This window comes from Schistocerca gregaria, chromosome 9 (assembly GCF_023897955.1).
Source record: "Schistocerca gregaria isolate iqSchGreg1 chromosome 9, iqSchGreg1.2, whole genome shotgun sequence".
Lineage (NCBI taxonomy): Eukaryota > Metazoa > Arthropoda > Insecta > Orthoptera > Acrididae > Schistocerca > Schistocerca gregaria.
In genome coordinates, this window is record NC_064928.1 from 110,957,778 (window position 1) to 110,976,687 (window position 18,910).

Here is an 18,910-nt window from a genome sequence, read left to right on the forward strand (position 1 = left end):
CAAAACCACACAGCCAGTGACATGGCAGAATCCTATTAGTGGTATATATTGCTGAATATGGTATTTCACTAAATATTTGGAACAAATAGAAATTTTTACATATTTTACAAAACATCCTGGCATTATTCTAAACAAATAGATCAATAAAAAATTAAAAACTTTAATGAATACACATTTCTTTGTTCTGCTATCAGAGATAACACAAATCTGAAGTACCATTTTATATACCGTATATTCTGTGATATACACCAAAAGTAATTTTTACACATATAGCATTTGCCAATGACAAATATATAGGGTGAGCACAAATTCTTGCCCTAATTATAACAATTACAGAATAACCGTTTGACATGATAATTTACATTTGATGCCGTTCCACAGGTGAGTGTTACTAGGTTTCTTTTTAAGACCACTTACATTAATAAACCTCAATGTGTGCTCCCTTGGTAGCTCTGAGAATGTCAAGGCGGTATTCCAGTTCCCACCAGGTGTTTCTTAACATGTGTTCTGTGACAGTAGCCTCAGCAGCTTGTATCCTAGCCTTCAGTTCATTGAAGTCAGCAACTGGTGTGACAAAGACTCTGTCATTGACATAGCCCCAGTAAGAAAGTCAAGGGTCATAATGTCTGGAGAGTGGGGTGGCCAGGGTGTTTGACCCTTCCTTTTAATCCACATCCGAAAATGTTTCATCCAGGGAATCACGCACCATCAAAGCCCAGTGGGGCGAGGCGGGGACTGCTGCATCTTGCTGGAAAAGTATCCATGGTTGATATTCTTCTAATTGTCGGGCAATGAACTGCTGTGAAACATCTAAGTAACTGTTAGTGGTAATGGATTTTTCTGTGACGAAAAACAGCCCACAAACTTTCTTATGCACGAGGCTGCACCAAGCATTCACTTATTCACTGTCACTGTACAGTAGCATGTGGAGATTCTGAAACAAATATACATTATGCCTATTTACCATTCCACTGACATTAAAAGAAGGATTCATAGGTAAAGCATAAGCAATTTAAGTAATCGTTAGTGTCATCAATCCTGTTGAGAATATCAGCTGCAAATTCAGCAAGTGTCAGCAAATCATTCGGTTGCAAGGACTGCGCGATTTACACTTTGTAAGCATGCAACCTACGCCTTTCATGAAGAATCTTCACCACACTTGCTTGTGGTACTTTAAGTTCAAGTGATGCTTGACGAGTTGATTTGGACGGACTGTTGAAATGACTGCCGAACACGATCAACAGTTGCATCACTCACGAGATCCCTGCCACTTCGAGGATAATCTTAAATGCTGCCCATTTCGTTAACTTTGCATACCATTGGTTTATGGATTTAATATCAGGAGGGCTGTGTCCATAAGAACCCCGAAATTTACACTGAATACTGATGGGAGATTTTGACCAAAGCACCCATTGTGTTTTCTCCTGCTTCAACGCCATTTTGCCAGCAACTAACGTTACCTAACAGACCGCAACTGTGTTGTGGAGGACTAGTGCCATCTATTGGTCACAACAACTAGATACACTAACCTATGTAATGGCATCAAATGTAGCTTATTATGTTAAACAGTTATTTTGTTATAAATTTCTATAATCAGGGCAAGACTTCGTGATCAAATTCCTTATACTGATTATCTATGTATAGATCAATCATGTAATTATATTATTGCATGAACATTACAAAATACGGTCATTGGGACATGCTACAGAAAATTACACATAAGGCAAGTCTAATTACAATGATCTGAAAAATCATAGATACATAAAACTTTACAATATACACTGTACTAACTTACCATAAGGAATGTTTCTCTTTTCTGCGTGCAAAACAGATACTGCTGATGATGGCAATGCTCGAAACTAGACTGGTGAAGTAAAACACTACCACAAATCAGCTTTGGTCAAAATGTTAACTAACTAACCAGAAAACGCGTATGTGTGCGATGGGTTGCCGTATATGTTGGTATGGGGAAATTTATCTATGCCCAATCTTAGTCTGAAAGGGAAGTAAGAATTGGATAACATTAAAATAAATGAAAACAGTGAAACATCAATCATTCTCACACTTTTATACAGGGTGTATACCGGGACAAGGGAAAAAAACATTCCCCAGATTATTCCCAGATTTCTCCCAGACATCCCGTTTAAAAAATATGCTTTTTCCCGGGCGAAAATACACTTTTTCTGTGGTAAGTGACAGTAGGTTTTCCGTAGATTTTCCCTCAGCACTGTAAAACTTATCAATCCTATGAATGGTTAATGGTTTATACAATCGCGTATAACTTCCCGGGGAGAAAAAAAAAAAAAAAGGAAAGAAAAGACAAGGCACAAAATTTTTGGAGAGACATATTTTAAAAAAAGGGGGAGAGAGAAGTTTTGAAAAGACCTTTGATTTGCACCAACATATACGCTGCATATTTTCGTACTGTGAAAGTATAAATTCAAATTCTACAAGAAAAGCTAAGCTTTCACATATAATATTGGTCTCCAAGATTAACACACTACAACAGAAGCTAAGCTCTCACATGTAATATTGATTGTTAATATACATCACACAAATGTGCCAGTAAATTCAAAATTATGACGTAAATGTCTTGCGGCTTGAAATTCTTGTAAGCGGATGGTCCTCTAACTGTTCAGTTTCGAACACTGTGATTAAGATATCCATCCCACTTTCTCATACATAACATAATTCATCTCACGTAAAAAGAAATTTACTTTGAAAGTAACACTTTTGTAACCACCATTCGCAATACTATGCGGAGACTGTTAGAAATAGGTTCGATTTACCAGTTGCCAGAGAGCGCCAGCAAACAGGCATTATAGTGAGTGTGCAACTGCAGTGGTGTAGGAAGCCCGCACGTTCGTGTGTATAAAGCACCAAGAGAGCTTACATTACACCATAAAAGAAACAGGGCATCAGAATTTCGTAAACCATACTAAAATGCATAATTCAGTTTGAAATTCAAATTGGCTTTTTCCGGATTCACAATGAAGTAGGTCCGAACTGATATTAAGCTTTTCAGTGTGGTTTTTGGGATGTAAATTTTCTTGGAGTACCAGTACTCTACGATCTCATTTTTGGTTCTTTATTATGGCATAATGCCATACATGGCAGAAGATGGTAACGTGCACTTGAAATTCAGCGAACAGTTGGAACTAGGCAATACTGTAGAATGAAACACTTTGTTTCAAATAAAATGATTGCCTCAGCGGAAAGATTAACCAAGCCAAATTTCTTTGGCAAACTTGCAAAAATAACTTCAATGTTCTGCAAGGCGATTAATGCTCGACTGCTACTAACTTGGAAATAAAACCAGAAAACAAATTAAAAATATATTTTTGCCCTCCGTAATTATGTGAATGTATTTTAATCCACTTGGTAGCTACCGGCCACAGAAATCCGTTTTGTTTTCATTTGACGTGGGAGCTGTACGCGAAGAGAAGCAGCAAAATCACTTAACGTAAACACGGGTTACGTGGAGACTAATCCCCTCCCCACTACAACTCAGACTACTCTGTGCAAGCGCGAATCTGGCAGCTGGGGCGCGTGAGAAACATTTTTCTCGTTTGCATCTGGCTGCTTGCAGCTACTATCGCTACAGCTAACAGCCAAACTTCAAAAGCGGGAAGTGGGAGAAGGTACTGCTTATACACGAGTGAAATGCGCATACCCAACAGACCGCTGGCAATTGGTCAAGTGAACCTAATGTGAACAGTTGTGACGTCATGCTCATAGCAAGCAGTTTATTGTTATGAAGAATTACAGTCTGGGCCATAAGGACTTTGACATATTTTTGCTATTTGCAAATGCTTGTGCTTGCACGGTGTTTTGTTATAAATTGCACATTTCCTTTGTCGCTTAGTTTTATTTTTTCCCCCTCTTGTTTATATTTTATTGCTGCAATATCATACTCTAGTAGCAGGAGACAATAACATTGTTTGCTAGAGAAACAATTCTGCAGTCGAAATTACAAATATTTAACTGAAAGCTAAAATAATGTAAAATTCCCGGAATTCCGAAAAATTCCCGGGTGGTATACATCCTGTTATACCACACCATACACAGAATTTACAGTGCATTAAAATATCTATAGATTTCCCTTGCCCCTTCACAACTCACCCCTCATGCCGACAGGGTCGGGTCCCTGCTGCAGGGAAATATTATCCTCCAGCTGCGATTCAGAGCCACTGCCTGACGACGCCAGTGAACTCTGCGGCGACAGCGGAGGCGCGTGCTCCGAAGACAGTGAGAAGCTGCGGGGCTTGTTCCTCGCATTGTAGCTGAGGTCGTCCTGCAAAGGAGAGAATCTTTTTACACTGTTCTGCTGAAGTAGACAGGGAAATCTGGCCAATAATTTCACTAACATCCTGTAGGACTAAACTGAAATAAGTTGGTTTGTTTTGTATCATTTTGCAAAGTATGTACAACAGTGTACGTCTATACTAATCACACCTTGAGGTTGAACTAACTGCAAATTTAAATATGGTTACTACCTATAAAGTTGATCCAGCAAACAAAGAAAAATAGTGCCAAGTAGCTATAAGAAAGCACAGGTCACACTAATCTAAAACGTATAGCATAAGTACTTCCCAAAAATATTTTCCAATATCATCGATTCCATCTCTTATAACCAAAGAAAATACACTTAACTCAAAAGTACAGTGGTATATCTAGCAGACCTACACAACAATTGGCAAGGATTCTGGAAACATTCATCTTGTCAAATACAATTTGCTCTTTCTTAAAAAGAATTTACTTTCCTAGCTTTCGGAAAAAATGTTCCTTCATCAGGGAGGAGAGAGGGAAAAGAAAGGGAAGAAGGAAAAGTGGACTCAGTTACTCACAACCCAGGTTATGAAGCAACAGGGAAAGGACAACCATGCCTCCATCCTTGCTACCCTCCCTGTTTTCCTTTCCCTGTTGCTTCATAACCTGGGTTGTGAGTAACTGAGTCCACTTTTCCTTCTTCCCTTTCTTTCCCCTCTCTCCTCCCTGATGGAGGAACATTTGTTCCGAAAGCTAGGAATGTATTTTTTTTTTTAGCCCCTCTATCTCTTTGTTAGTATTTGTTTCACATCTTTATATGAGATTTTCCATCAATCATTTAGTGTTATACATTTAAAATTCAAATGTGTGTGTTCTCTTAAGGAGGTAGCAATTTGTCTATTCTCCAGGGCGACAAAGAATTGGAGGAAACACATACCCAGACAATGCCAGGTACTCAGTGAAGATATAAACTTGAGATAAATTTAACAATATGTATTTTGTGGGCTGATACTTTTAGTTATAGACATACTGACAATATTGATTATCCATTACTTTATATGTTCTATGTCTAATGATGTATGTTGTGGGAAATCAATGATATATTGAAATCACAGTGCTGCCCCATAACATTCTGGTGCCAAAAATTGAGTAGAAATAATTATTTGCTCCGCGATTTTAACAATTAATGGCTTACCTCGTGCTGCAGAAAAGAGGACTGTATCACAAATAAGACCATTTCAATGTAATACGATTTTATGAATTGCTTATTTCAAAATGACATTTATGGGATGATCCAGGAACTTTGTTTTGTGTTGCAATTGCAAGCAAGAAACTTTCGCCCCGAGATCATCAACAGCTAATTTGTTAAGAAAAGTTTCATTCATTTTACATTTACACACAAGTTCTTTGTTAGACATCTCATTTATTCACTAGTGGACTCTTTAACAATTTTTTTTCTGCCACCTTTACTAAGATGGAATGCCAGACAAACTAGAAAAAACAGCTAGCACACTCCACAAGAAAGTGAGTTAGGGGTAGGACGAACCCTACACTATTTTGTATGGCTGTTGATGGCTTTATTACAGAAAGCAGTTTTAAAATTTGAACACTACAGGAATTACACTTTAGAGGAGCTCGTTTCATTGAGTGGCGCAATTCACAATTTTCTCCATGATTATGAATATGTCTCTGATGTGTGACTGTGAGGAATATATAGACGAAATAAAATGTTTCCACAAACGCAATTTAATACAAACTTTCAGAACTAACATTGAAGATGACCATGACATCACCTACAATGTCCACACACAATCCACTGTACACGCCTGTCAAGCTACCAGCCACTAACTTATGCTATTTTGTGGAGATTTCTAAATATGGTCACACTTTTTGCAAAAAATTGAATTCACCTAAAGACCTGCCACTTTCTACAGTATACCAAAATGTTTTCATACAAGGGTGACCTGTAGTTTTTAGCAGATGGAATAACTGACAGCTAACATATATGAGGGCACAAAGAAAATTTCATAGAAATGGTACAAGGATACTAATATTATCTAGGCACAATTATTTGGATGCACTAAAACCTGTACAGTAAGCAACATAACAAATGCTGAATAAAACATTTCTGGAATGTAAGCACCATATGCTCTAAGGGAAGTACCATCCACTGAAGTTCAACTCTTAACATTCAACAAGCATTTCTTGTTTGAATCTGTCAGAAATGGGTTATTCATGTTAAAATAACTGAAGTATCTGAAGAAGACATAGTGAAGTCAAGTTAACTTTTTAGTAGATCTTCATGGCATTCCATACAAATGTTTTATGCACTAAGAATGTCATTCTTTATATTCTCACACATCGCAGCAACACTTCAAATAAAATCAAAGCAAGGTAAAAATTTTTTAGTTTGGTTGGTTTGTTTTGCTTTAGGGCGCAAAAGCAACTAGGGTATATGTGCCCAAGGGAAAACTATATAACACAATGACAGAGAGGAGTTAAAAAAGACTCTACGTCAGACCCAATTGACATAATAGAAGACAGCTAAAAACAGGCATGTGGTAAAAGGGCTAAAAAGACACCACACAGAAGGGGGGAGGGGCGGGGGGGGGGGGGGGGGGTTACGTGCAAACCCTACCTGTCGACCCGGGGCTGGGAATTACGTCTTACTTGGTCACCTGTTACGCATCACACATGTGGGCCGACCTTTGAGAGCACATAGGGAGGAAGAAGTAAGAGACAAACCTCAAATGCCAAAGCGGAAGAACAAGAGGAGAACGGAAATGAAGAAATGACAAGGGAGCAAAAAACAAAGGTGAGACTGTTCTTACATCAGCAACAGTCAGTGCAGAACATTCCCAATAACCTCCTAGACATGATCCCCTAAGGTAGAGGAAAAAGAATATCTGGAGGATAGACATGCAGCACGGAAGGGAAAAAAATGCTGCAAAAGCTGGGGCCCAGTGGTAGCCAAGCACGAACCTGTCAAAGAGTGATGAGCCCCCTATGGAAGTAAAAACTAATGAAAACCTAAACAAGAAGTACAATCTTATCAAAAAATTGAAAGCTCGCACTCATTGGCCCTGAGACTGCAAGATAGTAACTTACCACCAACATATCATTATGTTAAAGGTAGACAATCACCATTTTGTATGTCTGGACTGAGGCCATAATTCTAGAAACTGCAGTACGTTGATCAAAGTTTTGTATTCTAGGTGCAAGAAAATCGTCCAAGATTATCCTCCAATTTGATTAACCCTTTAACTGCTGGGGACGTGTTAACTCTTCATACCTCGCTGTCCCCTGGTGCGCCCAACTTTTTTAAGCACGGCCCTCGGCTTTCCCTACAGCAATAACTACATGTTGACGCATACTCTGTCACCGGCCTTTCCACCACTAGGAATGAGTTTAGGCGTGCTGAGTCGCAGGTACCCAAGAGTGAAGAGTGACAGATGTGTAAACATGTGTAAACTTTTCCAGCAGCTGTTCAGTAGTCTGACCGTACAGTTTGGGAATGAATGTATGTTTGTTGCTGTGTTCCGTCTTTCAGAATTTGACTTTGCTTCCCTATTTTTGTCAGTTTTCTTGTTTTCTACAGGAGAAATGTAATGTTGCTGTGGTTGCCCAGATAAAGAAATCCTGGATACGCTCACTAGGTGCAACAGTCAGTGTGAATGGTATGAAATTGCTAGCAGTGACAAGTCTTCAACAGAATCTCTAAGCTATAGCCCTCAACCCTTTACATCAGAGGGGAGAGCAAGAATTACAGTGAGCAGTTCCTCCGAATCCAAGTAATCGGAAAGTGACAATGAAATGGTTTGGAAAAGAGTGTGCTTAAGTGATATGTTTGACTGGAAAGGAACATATTTCCAGTCATTAAACCATTACTTGAGTTTAGGACACAAATGCCAAGTAAATTAGCATATTATCATTTTTGTGATATGTATGTCTGAAGAACTGTTGCAACTTACTGCAGACAAAAATAGTTTTTACGTTTACACCAGAGAAAATACTACAGAATCTGAATTCTTGACTGTCAAAGTGGGAAGACATTGGATTTGAGGAAATTAATTGTTTGTTGCTATTTGCCTTCTAATGGCACAAGTTAGGAAGTTAAAATTAAGTGATTATCTGTCCAGAAACACACTTTTGAACACACCAGTTTTCAGCGAAATTATGTCCCTGTGACTGTTATTGTCGATTTCTAAGAATGCTACACTTCAGTGATAACTCTGAATACTGGAGGTGACAGTCTATTTAAAGTTAAAAAGATTGTTGAGAAATTTTGTAAAAGGTTTTGTAATAAATTTAGTCCACATTACATGTTTTGTATAGATGAAAGTCTCTTGCTGTTCAAAGGATGATTATCATTTAAGTCATTTATTCCAACCAAGCAAAGTAGATTCAGTATAAAGACAAATATTTGTACTGTGCGACTGTATTTTATTGTATATACATGTGAAACAACAGAAATTGGGTTCCACAATTTAGGAAAAGTGGCGATGTAGTGGCAAGTCTTATGGGGTTGCATTTGGAATAGGGTCATATTCTATATGTTGATAACTGGTACTTTAGCTCTGACTTGTTCCTCTGGCTTCACAACCATGGAACAGTTGAATGTAGCACTGTTTGTAACAATATGCCAAATGTAGAAGAAATTAAAACGAGGAATAGCTTCCACAGACAAGGTCTTTGCTATGAAGTGGTGTGATAAGAGGTGTGCATGTTGACCTCAAGTCACAACACAAATGGTTGAAACAGAGAAGACTGACAGAAATACTGGGGAGGGTGGGAGGGGCGGGAACTGCAATGTATTGTAGATTACAATTCGAGTGTGAGTGTAATTGACTGTTGTGACATGTTACTGAGCTCAGTGGGATCAGTGCACAAGACTGAAATATTACAAGAAATATTTTTTTCAGATTCTGGATGTGAGCATTCTAAATGCTCATGCTCTCCAGCAATTGGTAACAGGGCGAAAAATGGCACCCACCGAGTTCCACCATTCTCTTTTAGGGGAAACTGTAAAAATATGCCACAGAACAGAAAAAAGCTGATAGGAAAAGGCGCTACGACGACGAGAATCCTCTCACGATACCCAGGGAGACGTTTTCTGGCTGTTATTGTGAGAACATTCACAGGAAGTACACAAATGTGCAGATGTGTGGTTTGTACAAAACAAAGTGCACCCGGAAACTAGATACCAATGGAAAACTTGCAAAAACACGTTCCATTATGTGCTGTATCCTGCTTTGAAACTTATCATACAAAGAAGCATTGCTAGTCATTGGAAACTGGATCTGAGAAAATTTATTAACACTATTTTTTAACTTCACCATAGCCTGATCGAAAAGAAGGATGGGAAATAGATAAAACAGATGTAAAATCATTCAAACAATGCCTTACTACTTCATATGTAGCAGTGTGCTGGCAAATGAACGGACTTGGTGATTTAGATGGTGCAATATCTGCATTATGCCAAATCTAATTACTTCAAGTACATTGTGGCACTATAACAAAACCCATATATTAATCTATGTACAATACATGTAAATCAGTAACACGTAACAGACAGTTGTATTCTTTTATCCTTAGTACTACAAACATTAATCACATTCAGTCTACTTCTACTAAACCTGTGTACCATAACGATTTCAAATACGTTTGATCAACAAGAAATAACATGCCAAAGTTAAAACTCTGTTCTCAGTGCGATTTTTCTTGCTATTTTGTCCCTGTTGTTGGCCAATACTGAAAATTAAACTCTTCTGGGGAGGGTGAAGAGCTTAAAATTGGTTGTTCAAATGAGACTGGCTCTGAAGCACTAATAGAAAACAGTATTTGTAAAAGAAGTATCGAATATAACCTGCTTTCATCTTCCACAAAAATCAACATCTTTTCAACTAATTTGTAGATTGGAAAATAGTACAGCAATAAAAAATTTTATTCCATATCTTTGTACTATCAATTTATTGCACTCTCAATTTCATTTTCATCATGTGTTCACTCTACTAGGTATGCAAATCCGAAGTTTACATTGTTTTTGGGCCCCGATTTCCGTGCCCAACTTTCATTCCAATTATACAGCCTGGAATTTTTATAGACCACAGTTTAGAAAAATCAGAATAAAACTACTGCATTTTTATGTTTTTACAAAATCTTCAATTTTCACTTAATTCATTCAGTACTGGAAAGTGTTACACAAATGAAACTTTATATATGAGAACCTTGTGTTGTTAGGTTACTACATGGCAAGTTTCACATTCATCATAGCATTAATCCAGGAGATGCAAGAAGCCCAACTTCAAAATATTTTTGGGTGCCTATTTTTGAGCGATTTTACCTACCATTTTCTCGCTCAATGTGGCTCAAAATTCGTTTCATTATTATTCTTAAAAGAATGCATAAGTTGTACAAAATGGCCAAATTTGATTTCTTTACAGAAACTACTGTTCGAGACATTACAGCTCAAAGTCACCAAAATTCAAGCTGGCTCTGCGCAAGTCGTAATCAGTCCAGGAGTATTTAGCAGAGAGCACGTTGGGCATTGTGGGCCGCTACAGTCCCGGTGGTGGCTCCAAGGGACAGGCATGCAGCGCAGGTAGCCTGATTATGTCACAGGGCGCAGCGCGCCAAGCAGATTGTGCGCCTCCAGCAGCCAAAGATTTAACATCATTCACTGTACAGGTACCTCCTACTCTAGGTTATACTCTTAGCAGGTGCAAAACGAGCACTACTGTAAACCTCTTGATGGTTAACTGCATCAGTTTAGAGACAGTGGAGCCAACACTACGTTTTAAGACATTTCTGGAATTCAGAAACAATGGAACTCAAGAGAGACCAAAACTAAATTTCTAAATCCAAAGGACTTGGCCTTACTGAAAGAAAATGCAACATTAATGATGCCTAATGGAGAAAAGATTTATTTCACTCACATTTTATCTGCCATATTGTGCAGTAAAAAGTTAGGTGTCATGAATCTGAAGACTCTATTCAACAGCTTGTCTCATGAGAAGAATGCCCATTCATTAAATGACCCCTTAAAAGTGGCTCCTAATTTACTCCCCAACTTTCTTTCAATACTACTGAATAGAGCTCATGAAGTTACACGAGTGCCAGTTTTAAGCTGCCAGCTCCTAAGGCCATGCGGCTTTTCGCGGGTGATACTGTAGTATACAGAGGAGTTGCAGCATTAGAAAATTACAGCGAAATGCAGGAAGATCTGCAACGGATAGGCACTTGGTGCAGGGAGTAGCAACTGAACCTTAACATAGACAAATGTGATGTATTGCAAATACATAGAAACAAGGATCCTTTATTGTACGATTATATGATAGCAGAACAAACACCGGTAGCAGTTACTTCTGTAAAATATCTGGGAGTATGCGTACGGAACGACTTGAAGTGGAATGATTGTATAAAATTATATGTCGGTAAGGCGAGTGCCAGGTTGAGATTCATTGGAGAGCCCTTAGAAAATTTAGTCCACCAACAAAGGAGGTGGCTTACAAAACACTCGTTCGACCTATACTTTAGTATTGCTCATCAGTGTGGGATCCATACTAGGTCGGGTTGACAGAGGAGTTAGAGAAGATCCAAAGAAGAGCAGTGTGTTTTGTCACAGGGCTATTTCGTAAGCATGATAGCATTACAGAGATGTCTAGCAAACTCAAGTGGCAGACTCTGCAAGAGAGACGCTCTGTATCGCGTTGTAGCTTGCTCGCCAGGTTTTGAGAGGGTGCATTTCTGGATGAGGTATCGAATATATTGCTTCCCTCTACTTATACCTCCCGAGGAGATCACGAATGTAAAATTAGAGAGATTCAACCGTGCACGGAGGCTTTCCAGCAGTCTTTCTTCCCACGAACGATACGCGACTAACGGGAAAGGGAGGTAATGTCAGTGGCACATAAAGAGCCCACCGCCACACCCCGTTGAGTAGCTTGCGGAGTAGAAATGTAGATATAGCTATACTATGCAATATGCACAGAGTTGCAGCAGACTAACACAGCAGCAAAAGGCTGTTTTGTTTGTTTGTTGTTGCTTTATGAAACAAAACAGCTGAGTTGACAATACTCTGAGCATAATCAATTGGAGTAAAGGGATAGCAAGGAATGATTACCTCCCCTTTGAGGAGGTTGCTCAAACAATAAAAAAAATTAGAGTTCCTTCATCATATTATTACAACAAAAAGTAGAAAGAAATCTACTGCTTGTGCTGTATTGGCTAAAATATCTGTTAATTCATACATTAAAACTTGAGAAGTTATAAAATAGGCATTGGGTCAGAAAATGGTGCACTGTTAATGATTGGTCACAGTAAGCAGTGAGTGGTGTTAACAAATGAAGTTGACAAATGACAGTGCTCAATAGGCAGCCAAGATGAAAGTATCGGAAGTCGTCCAAACTGTTGAGAGATATTCAATTTTCTGGCAATTTTTCACATATAGAGAAAAGCCAGAGTGACAATGTTCTTATGAGCGACATTACAGATATAATCTGGAGGGACAGACTAGCTAAAAAGCCTCAGTAGCAGCACTGGCAGTTTCGTTCCCCAACACTCCGACATGACCATGGACCCATGTGAACATCACACTGGCTCCACTATCAGCAAGCGAGTGGCGACATTCCTGAATTTGTTGTACTAATGGGTGGTATGTGTATAGTACACGACTGTGGAGGGTGCTAAGTGAACCTTAACACAACACACAATTGAGAAGCCTGTATCGTCAGATGTACTGGGTGGCTTGATAGAGGGCAGAAAGCTCTGCATTAAAAACCTAGCACCATTCTAGAAGCCAGTATCAACAATGTTTGTTGCTAATGACGAAGGCACATCTGATACCATGGTTGATCTTTAAACCATCAGTACAGACTAAGAGATGCTGTCTCCGAGTTGCAAGCAAAGTTTGATGCATTTAAAGCTGTAAGTTAAATATATAGCAGTGTTCTTGGAAAACAAACCAAGTCCAAGATGAACATGGACCTGTGAAGAGTTCCCACCCATCAGGAACGTGGCAGGTAACTTAAGATGACTCTTCTGAAGCAGTATGAGAGCAAACTCCATGAAGCAGCAAAGAAGCTGCACTTACCCCTTATTGATGGTCAAGGGGGGAGAGAAAATACATTTAGGAAAATGCTGAGAAAAGTATCACATTGGTATGACAGCAGTAGTTTAGTAGCATCTGTATAATTTTAACTGAGCTACTGCAGAAAGCTTCAGTGGCCAAACTATGCCTCGACGGTGGGTGTTGGGATGGCATACAACAGATAGTCCTGTAGATAAGTAAACGAGATACCCTTAGTCCAGTTTTGATCGGACAAGCTAGTGTTATAAGCAGAGGAGGATTTTCTGATCTGCTGCCCATGAAGTATCATTTAAAACACAGAGGATATTTAGAGATTGTGTGCATCATGTTGCCACATAAGATGTGGGAGGAGCAACAGAGTTTCCTGTTGAATGTGAGCCCCCCCAAGAATTTTTGTGGTTTTGACAAATGGAAGTGCAACAGGACCGAGATGAAAAGACGGTGGAAGAAACTTCTTACACTGCCAGAAGTTTATACAAAGAGTTTTTTCAGTGTAAAAAGTGGAAGCCGTTGTCAATGCTCCATGAGTAAAGATTGTCAAGATCTTGCTGAACATTTTGCTCAAGTAAGCAGGTCGGTTGATAGCTGCAGTAGATCACACATTCAGTGATGAAATGAGAGCTCAAGATGCCTGGCGGAGGACAGTCCATGTACAGTTAACTGCTATGGCAAGTTAGGCTATGCTCAGCACAGAGCCCTGAGGCACCCCATTATCCTGAATAAAATTATTCCACAAAGCAGAATCCACATGTACCTTTTTAAAACTCTCAAAATGGGACACGTGGTATCTGAAGTCTCAAGTGTGCATTGTATGGAGGATTCCCATCCCCAGCATATATTGCAAGCCTTCTCCAAATCAAAAAATGCCACTACCTTCTGGCATTTCCACAGAAAATCATTTGTAATGTGGCTCAAGAGGCGACAAGATGATCGAATGCAGACCGGTGCTTACAAAATCCACATTGTCCATTTGTTAGCATATTCCGAGACTCTAGCCACCTTACCAGCTGACTGCTGATCGTGCATTCTTTAATCTTACAGACATTATTGATTAATGAAATTGGATGGTGGTAGGAAAAGCTGTTGTGAATTCTCTGCTTCAACACGTGAAATGCAGTTGCAACTACAAATTTTCATTTTCACCAGCAGCATAGGCTCGATAATGGATCAGCCATAAGGGGTGTAGAGACCTAACTTCGCATCAGTGACTTCAGAGCTCGCCTGATCGAGATATGTATTCCACCACTAGCCTCTCCTCGGTAAGAGAAGGCTGCTAAACATTCAATACTGGCAAGAACAGGTGGAAGACAGAAGGATGTCCAGCAATGGCACAGAGACAATTTAAAAGTTGGCACGGTTTGGTCTCCAAGTCACGTGGTTCCTTACGAAATACATGAACCAAGTATTGTGAAATAGATATGCAAGGTGCTGAAAAGAAATTCCAGTTGCCACAGAAAAAGAGTAACACAGATCTTTGTTGAATGGAATTGCTTTCCTGAAACTTCTGTCTTGCTTTGAAAAATAACCATATTAGACAGAATCTTGAAATCTGCGGATTAGATCCTAGTGGTGCTGTGGAACGCAACACAATCTTGCAAGGGCAGCTCCTGTAGCAGGTTATTTTCACGACATTCAATAGTACGTTTTCATCTACTAACAGCACCTACATCTTTTCCCTCATTTACGTAAGTGTTTGAGCATTAACAATGTGGCACCATATCCATAGTGTTTTCTCACTACTACAACAGTAGTTGGCAATTCAGATACACTATGACAAGGAAAGATGCAGACAATGCTATGTAAAATGAAAAAGGTTTCCTACTAATGTGGGGAAAAAAAAAAAAAAAAAAAACCCACCGTGTTTCGAACTTCTCGCAAACACTGCAGGAAACATGTTAGCAACAAAAGTGTCTCAAGCAGCAGCATGTCTGTGGCTTGAAAGATGTACCCTCAATATGCTGGATTGTTCAATTTGAAAGTGAAAACCTCATGGTCCTACAAAGAAGCTCGTCATCCAGATCCTGAAGGTCCAAGGTATGTCTACTGGCTACCATGCCATCCTCTGCCGCTTGGCCCCATGCCAAACAGAGGGGCACGTGGTCAGCACACAGTGCACCCTGTACCAGTCCTCCCACCGAGGAAAAATCCTTTGCAGTACTGGGAATCAAATGCGGGTCCTCCGCACGGTAACCATCTATGCTGACCACTCTGCTATGGAGAAACAGACACTGTAGTCCTACGCACAAGGAAAAAATTTACCCCAAGCTTTTATTTTCATTTGTGCAGAAGATGTAATTCTCTGAAATCTGACGAAAATTTTGAAACACCCACTATAATGAGTCCCACTCTGTTTTCACCAGATGCACTATTACCTGTGAACTCCACAGCTCCGACGTCTGACTCACTGTGACTGGTGGCGTGAGGCTGTTGCTACGCCGCACCTTCAGGTGCTGTCCATTTGCTGAAACCATACGAAACACCATTAGTGATTATGTAAATTTATCTATTTTTAATTTATAGTGAAGGATCTATATGATAAAGATACTGAGTATAGAACCTACAAACTTTTAACAGCTAGTTAAGTCACTCATGAAAATTTTTGTGATAACAGCTGCTTAACCATGTACAGCAAACGTATTAACAAAATTGGGTATAGAAAATGCTGCAGAAGTACACTAGGTGACCGAGCATACAGAAAGCTGGATTCTTTTATCCCATCGTGTAGTTCTGAAGGAAATTTTCTACCATAGGTACTGTGTTGTACTGTAATTTTCCTGCACTATAGACATCCATCTTGACTGAGGTGGTTTCACAAATGGACATCAAGTTTGCCACTGTGTAACCCTATGTGATAATCATGCTGACTTTATCTAAAAATAAAATTAATCCAACCACATTTACATACATTATGTGCTACAAATAAATAAAAGAGGTACAATTTTCGGTTCTTAAAAAGTGTTTGGACAGTTTCCTGCAGCCTACATTATTAAATTGCTCTTATAATTTTCTTTCCTTACTTTGTTTTCTGAAAGCTGTATGCTATGAGATGAGTTTATATCACAACATTTTCACACAACGACTCAAGTGTAACAAAGTGATCTCGCAACATTCTAAAAAGAGACGTCGTACAGAGGGAAGCGGGCATCGTCTCAAAGCCCAGTTACTGCTTCACAAGAAGGTGAATTCAGAACCACAGAACACATTCAGGATGCTTACAAGATGGAGGAATCTAGCCAGCACCTCTGAAGGGTGAAGCTCATCAATTTTACAGCTCCAGTTAAGCTTCTTCGGGAGCTGACTAAACAAGAGCAGAACGAATGAAATCGTCGCCACTCTATAGCGACAGCCATCTGCGGCGACATGTCTCTTGGGGTGGGGGTGCTTATGTTTGAGAAGTATTGGTATTGGCCAGTAGACTCTCCAATATTATAATGAAAGCCCAGATGATATTCCCATAGCACAATATTGCCCTCAGCAAAAAGCACCTGTGACATGGTGCTCACCTTACACAACCTTCACCTGGACAACTGTATAAAGACAAGGCTGTGGCCACTGTGAAATGCGGGTCATCTTTTCGAGTGACATTTCCCATTAATCCACAGTTCACTCTCCGAGGACCCACACTCATTTTCGATCTTAACTGGCAGTGTGATCACAGGGGAACACAGAGGGCCACGTGATGCACAGCCCCCCGTTCAAGAATGTGTCCCCCAACAATGTACTCCATCAGACCAGCACATATCCTGCCTTACAGAGCAGGCAAGCCATCAACCTCCATAGTCTAAGAAGTGGCATAGCTGCCCCACACCTCACCTGTTTTAGTCACATTCCACAGGAGCTCCATGACAGTAGTGTGCTAACAGTGGTCAATTTTAACCTTTCCGAGATGCTCTTTTCCAGGAGTTAGGCTGTAACAATCCACTATTAGATAAAGTTGCCCATATCGGTGGATTTCCCACTTGTGGCCCATATTGTGGCCAGAGTTATTCCTTGTTTGTTTCTGCTCCACTTACTTTCCTTACAGTGTCATGCGATTAATATTTCAATGGACTGTGAAATGGAACCTGGATAATTTTTGGTTTGACTCAACTGTTCCATCTCCTGCGTGTCACCTGTAATCCTCCGATACTTGGATCAGTTTACTAGTGTGGACCTACTAGTCAGTTCCACCCCCAACAATGATCCAGCCATCTTCACAACTTCGCCTTCTCTGATGTGGACGGGTGGCAAAGCCATTGTCGACTGTCCTCCGAATTAGTTCAACGATGTAAACAACTGAAATTTAAAGTTTATGTATTCATACCTTCTTTTATAAGATCACAATCTCTTATACTAAGCAGGCTGACTTACATTCAAGCTGTTCTCTCAACTGTACATATCTTGAAAATGAGATTACAGTGGGATGCCCCAACACCTACTACTAAATATCACAAAAGCTCTTTTGTCATAAAGGAAGCTTGGAAGTGGGACATGCCAGCCTAAAAATGTCATTCCACACTTCAACTGGTTACAGTTCTCTTTTACAAGTACTTACTTTAAAGACTGTCGTGAATCACAGTAGAGCCACAATTAGCAGTCTAACAACACTTTTTTACATAGTCACAGAACATACAATACAACAAGTCAAAGATACATTGTCCTAAGAGTAAACAAACAGTCTCTCACTTTCCCGAAGTACATCACTCTGTGACATCCTCCCCACCCTGGTCGACCTCCAAAGGTACGGCCAGCTGCACAGGATGACTAATGATGTGACCTTCTGGTGTCCTGAGTATTATCGTCCTTACCCTGCCGTCTCTTCCTGGTAGTACCTTTTCTATCCTGGCCTTCTTCCACATATGTCTTGGACGAAAGTCCTCTTGGATCAGCACGATGTTGCCAGGGCAAAAGGGGATGACTCGTCCCGATGGGCGTTTAACTTCATGGTAGTTTTGGTGCTCCAATAGGTACTCTTTAACCCAACAGTTCCAAAAACTGTCACAGAGTTGCTGTCTCAGTCGGAATTCCTTTGTTAAATTCGTGCTCGCTGAAGGCTCTGGCCCTGCCGGAATATTCGTAACTTTTTCTCCAGTCAGAAAATGGGAAGGTGTGAGTGCATCACAATCATCTCCTGATGTAATGGGCCTGGAGTTTACCGTGGCTTCAATACTGATCAAGCTGGTGTTCAGTTGTTCCTCAGTGAGCTTTGCGAGTCCCAATACCTTCCGTAGGCAATGCTTTATAGTGCGCACCACTCTTTCCCACCATCCTCCCCACCAAACCGCCCGGGAGACAATGAATTTCCAAGTAATGCCATGGTGGGCGAGGAACTGATAAGTTTTTGTGGTAGTTAATGCCTTCCAAAGTTGGGCTAGTTCCATATTCGTGGCGTGGAATGTTTTCGCATTATCTGTGTATATTGTATGGGGTAGTCCACGTCTTCCGGCAAATCGCTGAGGAGCCATAAGAAACTTGTCCGTTGACAAGTCTGTACAGAGTTCGAGGTGTACAGCTCATGTGGTAGCACATGTGAAAAGAGTGATATGACTTGTGCGTCTCCTTCCCCACTTTGAT

At 40.0% G+C, this 18,910-nt stretch overlaps 1 protein-coding gene across 2 annotated transcripts in view; it reads right to left on the minus strand.

The window, feature by feature from the left end:
- The window catches only part of LOC126291689 (protein Smaug homolog 1), a 99,374-nt gene that overhangs the window by 44,886 nt on the left and 35,578 nt on the right, over positions 1 to 18,910 (minus strand). For both annotated transcript variants that reach the window (XM_049985313.1, XM_049985314.1), the window contains exons 5-6: positions 15,730 to 15,818; positions 4,123 to 4,294 (exon numbers count right to left, since the gene is read on the minus strand). In XM_049985313.1, the coding sequence (XP_049841270.1) occupies positions 4,123 to 4,294; positions 15,730 to 15,818 (261 nt within the window). The remainder of the gene's footprint in view (positions 1 to 4,122; positions 4,295 to 15,729; positions 15,819 to 18,910) is intronic.